The sequence below is a fragment of the Carcharhinus amblyrhynchos genome, chromosome X (assembly GCF_965287045.1).
Source record: "Carcharhinus amblyrhynchos chromosome X, sCarAmb.v2.hapA, whole genome shotgun sequence".
Lineage (NCBI taxonomy): Eukaryota > Metazoa > Chordata > Chondrichthyes > Carcharhiniformes > Carcharhinidae > Carcharhinus > Carcharhinus amblyrhynchos.
The window spans coordinates 11,207,906-11,222,547 of NC_137359.1; the positions used below are offsets into that span (position 1 = coordinate 11,207,906).

General features: G+C 42.4%; 1 protein-coding gene across 3 annotated transcripts in view; it reads right to left on the minus strand.

Annotated features, from left to right (window-relative positions):
- Positions 1-14,325, minus strand: part of mcrs1 (microspherule protein 1) — a 28,164-nt gene extending 13,839 nt beyond the window's left edge. Inside the window, exons 1-5 of one of the 3 annotated variants that reach the window (XM_080217932.1) lie at positions 14,248-14,325; positions 10,370-10,513; positions 7,388-7,538; positions 5,109-5,247; positions 3,098-3,241 (exon numbers count right to left, since the gene is read on the minus strand). In XM_080217932.1, coding sequence (XP_080074058.1) covers positions 3,098-3,241; positions 5,109-5,247; positions 7,388-7,538; positions 10,370-10,433 — 498 coding nt within the window. In that variant the 5' untranslated portion in view covers positions 10,434-10,513; positions 14,248-14,325. Of the gene's footprint in view, positions 1-3,097; positions 3,245-5,108; positions 5,248-7,387; positions 7,539-10,369; positions 10,514-14,137; positions 14,216-14,247 lie in introns of those variants that run through there. The other 2 variants (XM_080217930.1, XM_080217931.1) reach the window with 2 other exon arrangements.
- Between the last annotated feature and the right edge of the window lie 317 nt (positions 14,326-14,642).

Genomic DNA, 14,642 nt, shown 5'->3' on the forward strand with positions numbered 1-14,642 from the left:
ACACAAACCAGGTAGTGTCAGCACGACTCAAATGTATGGGTATCCCAGCAGAGACCGATTTTCTCCTCACTCACTGCTCCCATCTCATGCACACTTTCCGGACCGAATCACACGATAGTGAACAGGAGCAAAGAATCTTGATTCCCCCTCCCTAGCTCAAAGGGCAAATTATATGAAAAGGAAGGAGAAAATTGGTGGTGGTGGTGTCATCATCATCATCCCCACAACAGGTTTGGTAAATTGGAACATGTGCAACAGAGATTTAACTCAAATTATGGGTTGAGTGCACGACATAAATCTTCATTCAGTGACTACAGTTTAAGACAATGTTTATAGTGGCACTCACTATAGAAAATCCTGAACTAAAAACAGTTCCTACTTAGTGGTAGTGAGCGCCTACACAATGAGGAAATGGATCCGCTTCAGGATATTAGCCTCAGATTTGGGAGAAAAAGACATCTTCCATGACATCACAAAGTGCCAATTTTCATTATACAGATGGCCTTTAACTTCCACACCACCCCTTCACTCCCTGCACACATATACCACACTGCCTGGCACCCCCGCGCACACACTCCACACCCTTTCTCATCACTTCTCGACAGGTGAAAGCAACACTGTAGTACCAATAGCTACAAGAATCAGGTACTACGAGAGACAAATGGATAAAAGCCAGGAACAGAACTGTGAAGGAATATTTTCTTCTTGCCTGGATGCATTACGCCTCCTTACATAAACATATACAAAGATGCAATAATGCAGTTATCTGGCTAAATAAGGAGATGAATGGGGTAGCTTGTAGACTGAAGTGATTGAAGAAAATATTAGCACTTCATATCACATTGTCAAAACATTGTAAAAATGAACTTTCTCCTGGACTTTTATTATGCTGGCCCAGTAAATCACTTTTGCAGATTACAAGGCAAGTTAGAGAAATTTGCAAACTGCAAACTGTTTAAAAAAAAACACATGGGCATGCACTAAAAGTGGAAGCCAATCTCCGAGAAACCAGCAGTACTGGCGGAGAGGGTATAGACTCAAGATCTACAGCCAGTAATTTTACATTTTATTTTTGCTTTGCTCTCGATTTTAAGCCTGTGTTAAATATTTGTAAAGTTAATTTTAAACAAAGGTCTACAAAAGGAAGTGTTACTCTGCACTGATTAAGTCAAATAATTAATCAATAATAATCAGTACTAATATTAACTGTAGACATGTTTTCCCCAAGACCTTATTTTTCCCAAAATGGCCAGTCACATCTGGTCTACATCTCTGTGCCTCCTTTTCAAGCTAGACCATGAAAATAAAGTTGTCTTTTATTTGTCAGAAGTTCTTTTTCCTACTTCATTTGATGACCCTTGAACGACAAGCCAGGACTTGAATAGCCTTATAGATGTGGTCAAATATGGTTTGGAATCAGGAAATGCAGTTTGATTGATGGACATACAAGCTGCTTGATGTCTGATGGATGGGAGACACCATCAAAAAGATGCATAAGCAGCTTGAATATGGACATGTCTACAAAACCTTGCAATGCCTGTGAGAAGAATTGAAAAGGATTCACATTTGCCAGATTCCTGTTTCGAGAACATCAGAATAAAGCTTCAAAAGGCTGGAATGGAGTCAAAAATTTGGCTTCAAGTGACACTGCTTCCAGGATTCGCTCCTACAGCCAGAGTGGGTTATCAACCACTCTGCATAATGGAAACCTGTATTCTCTAACATTTGGAACTTGTATCAGCTTTTCATTTCCTTGAGCACCCCATGGCTCATTCTCTTAATAAAAAACAATAATATTTCCAGGGACGTGGGCTTCACTGACTGGTTTGGCTAGCATTTATTGCGCTTGAGAAGGTGGTGGTGAGCTGCCCTCTCGAACCGCTGCATCCTCGTGGCATAGGTGCACCCATCTTGCTGTTAGGGAGGGAGTTCCAAGATTTTGACCCAGTGACAATGAAGGAACAATGACGTATTTACAATTCAGAATGCTGAGTGGCTTGGAGTTTAGTTCTTTTCCCAATGTTTGAACTAAGGCTATAATGAGGTCAAGAGCCGAGTGGCCAGGTTATTGCTAAGCAAGTGCTGCTGGATAACAGTATTGATAATCCCTTCCATCGTTTTACTGATTGATGTAACCTAAGATCTAATGCAATGAATTAGAAAATGCATGTAAAGTAATCTGCATACTGAGAATCAAAAATAAAAGTACTCAGTAGGTCTAGCAGCACCTGTGAAGGGAGAAACAGAGTTAACATTTCAGGCAGTTTGGAGTGAGTCATATTGAAGTCACAGCATTAACTCTGTTTCTCTTTCCAGAGATGCTACCAGACTTGCTGAGCTAGCCATATACACAGTGGCTACCAGAGCAGGTCACAGTCTAGGATTCCTGCAGTGAGTAACTCACCTCCTGACTCCCCAAAGCCTGTGCAGCATCTACAAGGCACAAGTCAGGAGTGTGATGGAATACTCCCCACTTGCCTGGATGGATGCAGCTCCAACAACACAAGAAGCTTGACACCATCCAGGGCAAAGCAACCAGTTGAATGGCATCACAAACAAACATCAAGTCCCTCTACCACTGGCTCACAGTAGCAGCTGTGTGCACCATCTATACAATGCACTGCAGGAACTCAGCAAGGCTCCTTGGACAGCACTTTCCTTGATCATCTGGGACAGGAGTACCAGATACATGTGACCACCACCATCTGGAAGTTCCTCTCCAAGCCATTCACCATTCTGAATTTTAAATACATCACCGTTCCTTCATTGTCGCTGGGTCAAAATCCTGGAACTCCCTCCCTAACAGCAAGGTGGGTGCACCTACACCCCAAGGACTGCAGCGGTTCAAGAGGGCAGCTCACCACACCTTCTCAAGGGCAATAAACGTTAGCCTAGCCAGTCAGTGAAGCCCATGTCCTTGGAATTATTTTTTTTAAAAATCAGAGAATGAGCCATGGGGTGCTCAAGGAAATGAAAAGCTGATACAAGTTCCAAATGTCAGAGAATACAGGCTTCCATTATGTAGAGTGCAAAGGGAAAGGCTACATTGATCCAATAGTTGTTGAACTCAAATCTCTCTTAACCCCCTCTACCTTACCTGTAAGACTGCATTTATTAGCAGTAAGTCATCTGTTGGCTTCCATCGTCCAAGATCCTTTGTGACTTGAAGTGGCTGCTTGCTTTTCTTCAGCCGCTTGGCAATGCTGCTCGGAGCTGAAGGCACTGTGGTGGATTTTGATATCTGCTACAAGAATCACATTAAATGTCAACCAAAGCCAGTGCTTCAACAACTTGTTGCTACATAAACAATTTAGGGACCAGATTCATGTTTTTAGCCAACAGATAGCTTTGTGATAAAATTCAGCTAATACATCTTACATGGGTAAGGAACAGATATAGAAAAGTTAACAAAACCCATGATAAAAGAAGTTTGAATTTTTTTAAAAAAAACACAGAAAATGCTGGAAATATTTGGGTCAGTCAACATCAGAGAAAAAGTAAATCACATCTGAAACATCACTTCAACTGGCAGGTCAAAGGCTGGGAATTCTGCGGAGAGTAACTCTCCTCCTGACTCCCCAAAGTTTGGCTACCATCTACAAGACATAAGGAGTGTGATTGAATACTCTCCACTTACCTGGATGAGTGCAGCTCCAACAACACTTAAGAAGTTCAACATCATCCAGGGCAAAGCGGCCCACTTGATTGGCATCCCTTCCACAAACATTCATTCCCTCCACCACCAGCACACAATGGCAGCATTGTGTACCATCTACAGGACGCACTACAGCAACTCACCAAAGCTCCATCAACAGCACCTTCCAAATGCACACCTCACCCATCTAGGAGGGTGGCAGCAAATACATGGGAACACCACCACCAGCTACAAGTTCCCCTCCAAGTCACACGCCAGCCTGGAATGATCTGACCCTTCAAATGGTGTTGGGTCAAAATCCAGGGATGCCTTTCCTAACAGCATTGTGGTATACCTACAGCACATGAACTGCAGTAGTTCAAGAAGGTGGCTCACTAAACCTTCTAAAGGGCAATTAGAGATGGACAATAAATGCTGGCCTAGCCAGAAACTCCCACATCCCAATAACGAATAAAACAAATATTTGAACTCCTCACCACTCCACCCCTCCCACTTTTGGTCCATTCTACAAATCAGGTCTTCAGCTTGATCCCATTAGTTCAAATAAGAGGGCTGATTGAATGGTTGTAAAGTTCTAGCAACTTCTGCTGTTAAAGCACCACATAGCTCAAGTGCACACTCAACCTCAATGCACCTAAACTGTGCACATCAGTCACTCGCTGGCTCTCACCACAAGATGCTACTGCATAATTTAACGCTCTAGTGACGCCAGCATAGGTTTCAGTGTCAGCCTCCTTAGATTCATTTGTTAATGTGTGATCCTTGACATGAGCAAGTACGGGGAGCTGCAAATCAGAGGCTTCAATGGATGGATTGGTGAATTGAGTCACAATCGCAAGATTCAAGACAATGCCAAAATTTGGAAGTAAAGGGTCAGGTGGTTCCCAGTCTAATTGCATCTTTAGGACATAGGGCCAATTGGCCTAGTCCTGCTTTTAAGTCCTTCAAGCCTGCTCCACTACTCAGTAAAATCACCACATTCCAAGTACACTGCCAGACACCACATGTAGTGGCAGCACCATTCAACATTTATTCACTGCGCCACTCAACTTGGAGCAAAACAGTCCAATAAAAACACCTCACCGCAATCAAAAAGCTCTCTTCTGTTGCAGAGCAAAGGAACAGGACTGATTGGGTTGCTGCAAAGGGCCAGCATGGAGTTAATGTGCCAAATGGCAGCTTCCTGTGCCATAATAACAACTCTATTTGACCAAGTAGTGATATATTTTGGGAATGAACCACTCAATAAATTTAGAAAATGCTAATCCCATTAACTAATTGTCTAAATTGCAGAGATAAAAAAAGGAAAACATTGCAGATGGTGGAAACCCAATCAAGAACCAAAAGTACTGGAAATGGAAGCTAATCTCCCGATTTTGTTCACTCAAATGCTGATGGCTCTGCTGTATATTTCCAGCATTTTGCTTCCTCTATGTGCTTGTACAGTGTATACTTTTCTCTTCTCGTTTGATGATGGCTCACTCCCAGAGTATCGCCCAGGCTCCATCCCTGTTGGGCCCTTAGCCCGAGTGGAAGATTTAGCCAAGCTGCTCTCAACTAGCTCATCGTCAAACTTCTTGCGTTTTATGGATCTGGAAAAGGGAACAATGCAAGAATGGTCAGTCAGTGGCTCAAAAAGAAAATGACAGAACAATCAGGAGGTGTCCCTGAGCTGTTCGAGATACAACGATTAAAATCTGAACTATTGTCAAAGAAAGAAATTGCTCCCAACTTTAAAATTTAGACTTGGAGACCTCAGTAATGCATTGGCCAAGAGCACCATTGCTTCAACTCAGATCAGAGTTGAATCCAGTCCAAACTGACGGTGCAAAGGTACTCTCTTTATTGAGATGGAAACAAAAGGAGGAGGATAGCTGGCAAACTGAACTGTAATATGAAATTAATTTATGATCTCACTCCAATCCCAAAAATCTGAATCTACAGCAAAAAAAACTGCTCACAATTTGGTTATCAAAAAAATGCACTCACTCAACAAGCAGTCAAGAACAGCAGATATCCAAAAGGAAACATTCATATTGGTGAGGAAGGGTGGTCTTCCGAGTTTAGGGTTCAAGGAACATTTATTGGAAAGGATAGAGGGAACTTTCGGCTTCTATGACAACGGTGTTGAACATTCTTGGTACAACACTGGGATGCCAAACAATGTTGCACTTCAATGCTCAGCACAGGTATCCCTCACCTCGTGAGTGAAGAAAGCCAAACAATTTTTTAAAAAGTAAACTCTCAACATAAATTTACCCCACTGCCCACTCCCCCACCACCAGAATGCTCCAACAGTTTACTCCATTTCTAAAGTCACATCTTCACCACGCACAAATGACCACTGGCCTACAACCTTACACTGAAGGCAGTAATCAGCATCAGAAGCATTTTGGCTTCTGCTGAACACAATGAACTGTGAGGGCAAACAGGTCCAGGCTTTGCAAGGATGCCTTTTATGGGTCAAACAGTCCAACACTTACTGCCTAACAATATCCATGAAGAATATTTGTTTGAATAGGGTACCGAGGGCTGCTTACACTCCTGGAACCCTATGGGAGTACAAACCACCAGACTCAGCAGGGAGGAGAACAGGGGACCAAACGACAGTGAGCAATTTTTAAAAAAAACGAGTACAAGCATTAAGATGCTTGCATCAGTATTAAACCAAGCCACAAAGCATCCACTTTGGTCATTCATTGGTAAGCCTTCTCATCCTGCTCAACAACAATCATGTGAACCCCAAGACCGGGATCTTAAATGTATGGCATGTCTAATATCTGTATATATTTGTAAGTGGCTTATTAAGTTTAATGCCAAATGTATTACCTAAACATTGCAAATGATGCACTTCTAATGATTCACAACTTTATAACAGGTTAATGTAAAAGTCATTTAAATTGGAGTTAAATTACAAGCAGTGCAAGAAGACAGTATGCCAGAAGGCTCAAAGGTTGATAGCTGTTGTCACAGAATTAACTCATCCCAGTGGAAGAAACAAGTGACAGGAAGAGACCATTCCTTCCTTCCCCACACAAGCAGAGAGGCATGGAAGGCGATCACTCAACAAGGGGAAACACCAAAGGGAGAAAGTAAAACAAAAAAAAAACACTTGAATAATTTCATCAACTCTATTTACTCAGCCAACTTGCATGGAAAAATACAGGGGATGGAAGGGGAAGAACACCCAACAACAAGCTTCAAACTGAGGGGTGGACAGAGTTTGAAATTCTCATTAGTTAATTGTCCCCAATAAACATCACTGTGCAGACTCTATTAGGGTGATCCTGGCTAGTCCTGAATCAAAGGGATCTATCCATAGAGGCTCACTGGTGTATTATGGACCCCAGTTTGATACTTTATTTCTGCTATGAAAAATGCTATGCTGTAGACACTTGTACAGTGCAAGTGAGGTCGTGTACACACTTCATTAGGTGCTGAACATCACTGCCCGAGGTGACTTCAACAGCAAATATAAACAGCCATCGTTACCAAGAGCCACTGGCAAACTTCAACTGTGATTTGGAAGTGACTGTGCATAGACAATCTAGTCTTTTGGCCAACTCCAGCACTCAGAACTCCACTCCACAGCAGGGAGAGAATTCCGAGCATCAAGTGAGGCAACATATATTGTAGAGAACCATTTCGAGGAGCACAGTAATATAAATGACGTGGAAACCAAGGAGCCCTTGGATGGGCAGAAGAGGCAGAGCAGTTCCAACTTTGTAGTACCTGGATGAGCTTCTGCGTTTGGGAAGTAGACTGAAAGCTTGAGTCGCGGTGCGTTTCTGTGCCGACGGGGACTGGTCCCCATCAGATCTCCCCACAGAGCCTGTCGACATAAGCCTTGTCCCAAAAGCACCCAATGCACACTGCTGATCAGCTTCACACAAAAAAAAAGAGAAAGCATAGCTCATTATTTCACGTCAAAATTTAAGTGATCTAATATCAAGCTAGGCGGCAAGATTTAACTACTCATTTTAATGTTGTGACTCAAAACGACTTTTGCATTATCCTAAAGTACACACCATCAACACCAATTGTAAACATACCTAGCAGAAGTGATTTTATTCTTTCATTTGCAGGTTTTTGTTTTGCCAAACCTATCCACATCATCTCCTGAAAGTGACCCTTGTTGTGGTACAGTTCTGCAGGTACCAGATTCCCACTATTACCTCATTCCCAAGTGGCCTTTATTTGGGAGTGAGCGTTGACGGCAAGCATCGAAGGTTATTTGACTGCAGGATGATTGAGATCCAGAGGATTACATTCAAGCCCAATCACCAGAAGATGTAGGAACAGAAAGAAGTCATTCAGCCCATCAAGTCTGCTCTACCATTCAATGAGGTCATTACTGATCTGTTAATCCTCAACACTTTCCAGCCTTATCCCCATAATCTTCGGTTCCCTTACCAATTAAAAATCTATCTTAACCTTGAACATACTTAATGACCCAGCCAATTGGTGCTTGAGCAAGAGACCACCTCCTTTCCCTAACCAAGGGGCAGCTATTGCAGCACCCCTCGCTGAGACCCAAGCCAAAGATCAGCTACTGCAGCAACAATCTGGGACTAACTGGTGGATCACATTTTTTGGGAGAGGAGAGGTCAGAATGGATTACAGGAATTGATCTCTTGTTACTTTGAGAAAGGAACAAAACCGACAGGAAACCTGGAAGAATGATGTAAAACATTTGAAAAAGACCATCTTCCATTTTCAGTAAAAGGCAGATTCAAAATGGTGGAAGAATGTCTTTCACTAAATTAGCAAGAATTCCCAACTAAAGTCACATGGAAAGCTCACAGCAGGAAGGTGACTAATATCCCATTACATCCACTGCAAATCATGAAGGGACTATTTGATAAAAAGACTACAGCTCCTGTCCACACCAACCACATTTAATAAGCCAATAGAAAACATTTATGAAAATACAAGAATCACTCATTCCACTGAGAAAACGTAACATTGGGAGCGGTAGCAAATAGAGGCCGTTAATGGCTCAAAAAGGTAAGCAAAATAATCGAGACCTTGTGTAGGTCACTGCCACATATCTCCTGGAAAATAATCTCTTCCTCCCTGCCCCCTCAATGTTCCCTGAAGGCGCTAGGCATCATCATTATTTTTCTCACCTTAAAGGTCACACTTCATGAGAGACTAAGCTACGACATCAAATCAGAAGAAACAGGAGTATGCTATACAGCCCCTCAAGCCTGTTCCAAAACTCAGTAAGATCACAGCTTTCCTTCTATCTCCACTTTCCTACACTATCCCTCAATTTCCTTGGTATGCAAAAATGCATCAAGCTCAGCCTTTAATATATTCAGTGACTGAGCTTTTCGTGGTTCCATGGGGTAGAGAATTCAAAAGATTCTCAACATGGAGAGGAAATTTCTCCTCATCTCAGTCCAAAACCATTCGCCCCAGACTCTGGCCAGGGGAAAAACAGGTTCTCAGCTCTGACTCTGCTGAGCTCTGTTGGAAGTTCATTTGTTATAATGAGATCAGCTCACATTCTGAACTCCAGAAAGTGTAGGCTAGCCCTGTTCAACTCAATCACTCCACATCCCAGACCTTGTGCACACACAGACTTCCCACTCAGGAGTTCACTGGATTGCAATTGAGCAGAAACCTGGCTTCTTTCCTTCGCCTCCCTGACTGAAAAGATGTTGAAGGCAACTGTCACCCCACCTACTGTTGCTCATAAGCTAATTCAACATAGAGGAAGGATCGAACCTTGGACTTTCCTGGCAGATACAGCTCCATTCACATCAGGCAAGATACACTCAAACTCAAGGGAGGGCCCTCAAGTGGACAGTTATAGATTAGCATTAGCAGAGCCCACAGAGCTCACTCCCTCCCAGTCCGAGTGGGAAACCCATGCAACTAAAAAAAAATGGGAAGGCCATAATGCAAACAGAAACCTGTTTGTTGGTCTTCAACAAAACAACTGCGAAATTCATACTCAGTTCAGATTGTCACTTGATTATCTCATTTGTTAATCCTTCTTTCATTTTTCCATGACTGCATATGCAACCCAAGTGGAGCTGGAAGTGGGGCAGATATGTATGTCTATGGAAAGGGTGAAGAGATTTACCAGAATGACAACAGAATTGAGGCACTTCAGGTTTTTGGAGAAGGTGGAGTTGATCAAATCTGCTCTAAGGAGAACAAGTTTCAAAATCATGAATAATTTTGACAGAGTAAATAAGTGGCCAATGGGGAGAAAATTCGATTGTTCTTTCAAAGAACTGGCACAGACATGATGGGCCAAATGACCTTCTTTTGTGCTGTATGAATCTATATGCTGGAACTACACGGATAGCAACATTAAATGGATCACAGATCACTTAATTGAAGTAGCAAACAACCAAAATGGCAACACCTATAATCTACAACAAGCTTTGTCTCCTTTAACCACAACAGTGCTAATGGAGGCTTGGAACTGTGTATAACAGTTAAATCCATCAATTAGCAGGTACTTCATGTTATTGATATGACGAGATCGATGTTCTGGTCAAGATTTATCCATCAATGAGGCGCAGTGCTAAACCTGACCCACAAAATTCAAATATGGAAAGCAGCAGAACAAGCAGTTATGAACAATGGAACAAATGATCCCAACTTCCCCTCTCCTGAGCTACATTAGTGTTTCTCCAGACAAACAAAGCAATCCCCTCTCCCCACCCCACACATCCAGCACCACGTATACAATACCTTTATCCAAACTCCTTCCCTCCAGAGAGCTATTGTGACCAGCCGAAGCAGAATTGCTCATCATCCGTGGCAGCGTGATCTGATCAAAGTCACAGTACGAGGCTTTCCATATAAAGTTGTTTCATTGATCAAAATTTTATAGGTCTGTAAAACAAAATTTAAAAACCCTGAAACTAGTGCCTCCAGCAAGTTCACTTTGCCTTGCATGAGTCTAGACACTCTTGCCTTTTCAAAACACCTGACTAAAATAACCTCTACTGTATACAGCACTTTTACGTTCCTGTCCTGCATTTTGTGTTTCAGCTGGACTATAGATACAAGTTATAAGCAGCCGGAGATAGATTGTTAACTGTGCTCTGCACTGTATCTAGCAACAAGCAGCTCTGCTGCAGCTCTTTCAGGCAGCACGTTCCAGATCACATCTCCATGTTTGATATCTCTGCAGAACTCCTCCCTACTACAGGTGAGTATCTAAGAACGGCCAGGAGTCCCCATTTTAACAATATCAAAAGAAGTATAAGAGAATTCCCCAAAAAGCAAATTCTCCTGAAGTGCCTAGGTTCTGCAAGGGATCAAAATTACACTGCACCCAGTATAAACTAACAGTGGGTAGCTATGTGCTAGAAGGCATACATACATAAATACATAGAAGATAGAAGCAGGAGTAGGCCATTCAGTCCCTTGAGCCTCTCGGCTATTCATTATCAAATTCAATACCCTAATCCCATTTTCACCTCCATATCCCTCGATCCCTTTAGCCCCTAGAGCTATAGTTAACTTCTTCTTGAAATCAGACATTTTGGCCTCAACTACTTTCTGTGGTAGCAAATGCCACAGATTCACCACTCACTGGAATAAGAAATTTCTCCTCACCTCAGCCCTAACAGGTTTACCCTCATACCCTCAAACTATGACCCATAGTTCTGGGCACCCACACCATTCCCTTTTGTGAAAGAACAATTGCAGTAAACGACCTCAAGCAAATTGTTCTTTCAGTAAGAAAAGGCCAAGGTTCAGCGATTCAGCGTCCGTTCAAAGCAAAAGCAGTTACCATTCATATCTGACCTGAAGTAGTGCTTATGTGACTGACAATAAGTAGATGTCAAGGAACATTCTCTCTGAATCTACCTTGTTAGGATTTCATAAGTTTCTATGAGATTCCCTCTCACTCTTCTAAACTCCAATGAATATAATCCTAACCAATTTAATCTCTCCTCATATGACTTCCTGCCATCCCAGGAATCAGCCAAGTAAACCTTCACTGCACTCCCTCCATAAATAAGGAAGCCCAAACTGCACACAACGTCCTACACAATTGCCGCAAAATATCCCTATCCTCAAATCCTCTCGCTATGAAGGCCAACATACCATTTGCCTTGTTTACTGCCTGTTGGACTTGCACACTTACTTTCAGTGACTGATGCTCAAGGACACCAAGATCTCACTGAGTATCCAACTCTCAATTCTTTTTAAAGTTTATTTATTAGCGTCACAGCAGGCTTACATTAACACTGCAATGAAGTTACTGTGAAAATCCCTTAGTCACCACACTCCACTGCCACCTGTTCGGGTACATAGAGGGAGAATTTAGCATGGCCAATGCACCTAACCAACATGTCTTTCAGACTGTGGGAGGAAACAGGAACACCCAGAGGAAATCCACGGAGACACAGGGAGAATGTGCAAACTCCACACGGACAGTGACCCAAGCCAGGAATCAAACTCGGGTCACTGGCGCCGTGAGGCAGCAGTGCTAACCACCATGCCACAACTTACACCTTGCAACCTGCGTGCGCACAAGGCTTTGAACTTGAACTAGGCCCCTGCTCCCCTCCGCTTTGTAAAAACAGCTAGTGACCTTGATATCTACTTGTTCTCAGTCCCATAAGCATCATTTCATCAGGTCAGATATGAATGGTAACTGCTTTTGCCTTGAACAGATGCTAAATCACTAGATCTTGGCCTTTTGTTACTGAAAGGACAATTTGCTCGAGGTCGTTTACTGCAATTGTTCTTTCACAAACGGGAAAGGCTCAGAATTCCCAAAAAAAATTTAGGGCCTCCCACTTTTTGATGCAAACGTCAGGGCCACTCCAGGACTATAACGCCTGGGCCAAGGAAAATTATTTAGTCTTACTGTTAAGCTGAAACAAATTGCAGCTCATCCAATTTGACTAAGCAACCTGACAACACAAAGGCAGCAGAGGGATCAAGAGGTAACGGAAAGGTAGACCTAGATGCAGTCAGCGGACTTGACCCCAGGAATAAAGAGACCGAGGAAAGATCCTTGCTGAACTTGGGAGGAAATAGTGGCAGGGCAAGAACAGAATGCTGCAGATGCTCTGGTTCCAATCAGATGGGCAAGAACAAAAGCAAGATACAGCAAGCCCACTAAGCTGGACAATGGAGAGATGTGGGAATCCAAGTTGGAGAGGCTCTCATCTGTTAAGAATCTGGTAAAAAAAAAATCGGTAATGCCGCAAGATCTCAGAAAAAAACCTGCTGAATACCACATTGTTTTGGTCACAAACACATTATCTATTTAATGCATCAACTTGCATTAGAACACCATCTCGCTCAGAACCAAATATCACTATAAACACAACTGTCGTGATTCCAACACTGAGGTCATTCCAAATACAATGTGCCACACATCTTTAAACTAACCTAAAAATTATAAACTATTGGAACAGCAGCACAAAATCAGTCAGGTTAACTCATTCAGTCCAATTGCTTACAGCAGAGAAGAATCAAGCTGTAACTTGACCAGGATGCCCGATTATTTCATTGTGTAAATTCACAAGTTGCCATGGTACTGTGCCAAAGGAAGAACTAAAAGATCTCAAAGTGTGTTCGTCAGTCAGTGGTGTGAAACCAGAGTGGCCAATACTTCTGAAGTGGACTCAGAAAAATCAACTCACTCTCTTCTGGAAGCTACCTGCGTGCAGACAATGGAAGAATCCCACAAACCCACAGACATACTCTCTTCTGCCATCTTCCATTGGGAAAATGATAGAAATGTCTGAGATCATGTACCAACCAACTTAAGAACAGCTTCTTTCTTGCTACAATCAGACTTTTGAATGGACCTATATATTAAATTGATCTTTCTTTACACCCTAGCTGTGACTGTAACACTACATTCTGCACTCTTTTCCTTCTCTATGAATTGTCTGCAAAGCACACAGACAATACTTTTTATTGTATACTAATACATGTGACAGTAACAAATCAACTCAAATATTAAGCTCTGATCTTTCTCTCCACCCTAGCTGATTGTAACACTACATTCTGCACCCACTTCTTTCCCTCTCCCCTATGTGCTCTACACAGTATGTTTTGACAGTAAAGTAGACAAGAAACAGTGCTTTTCACTGTACTCAAATACATATGACAATAATAAATCAAATATGATCTTTCACTACATCTTAGCTATGATAGTGTTACAATCTTCTGCTCTCTCCTTTCCTTCTCTATGAACAGCATGCTTTGTCTGTATAGTGCACAAGAAACAATACTTTTCACTGTATCCCAATACATGTGACAATAATAAATCAAATCAAATCAAAAGGCAGAATCAGCCTGGACTACAAAGCCCTTCACAATCAAAAAAACACAACAAATAGTCGATATTCACGTGAAAAAAAAGTCATATTATATTGCAGAACTCAGACTTGCAACTTTTGGGGAGGGAAGACGACAGAAAAGAGGAATTGCTCCAGGAACCATCCAAATGTTTATCATTGCATATTCAAAACAGACACTGACCCTGAAAGTTACTAAAAGACACAGAAATCGGCAGCCCCGCCACTCCTTTCCATCACAGTCACTCACTCGGCGCGAAAAAGACACGAGCAACGTATACAAGGAAAACTCACCCCTTTCGTCACGAATTCGCAGTTTACTCATTGATGCCGCCGCCGCCTCCGGTCGCTCGAGCCAGGCCCCAAACTGAAGGAAACGCCGCGATACACAAGCACTTCCGGGTCACAGCACCGCTCTGACTGCAATTCTTTTTCCTGATCACTTATTTCGATCTTGTGCGTCTTCTTCTACCATGCAAACATTCAATAATTTACAACTTAATTAAAATTTCATCGTATGAAAGTTAAGAAGGATCATTTCCGGGTCACAGCCGAGGCGCCTCTCCCTTCAGGCGGGAAGTTATTCATGTATGTTTTGTACCTCAAGAAACTTTCAAATAGTCCCTTTAAACTGCGAGCGTACTGTTATCTGCATTTAGTTTTGCTATTCAGAGACTTTAAATGAGATT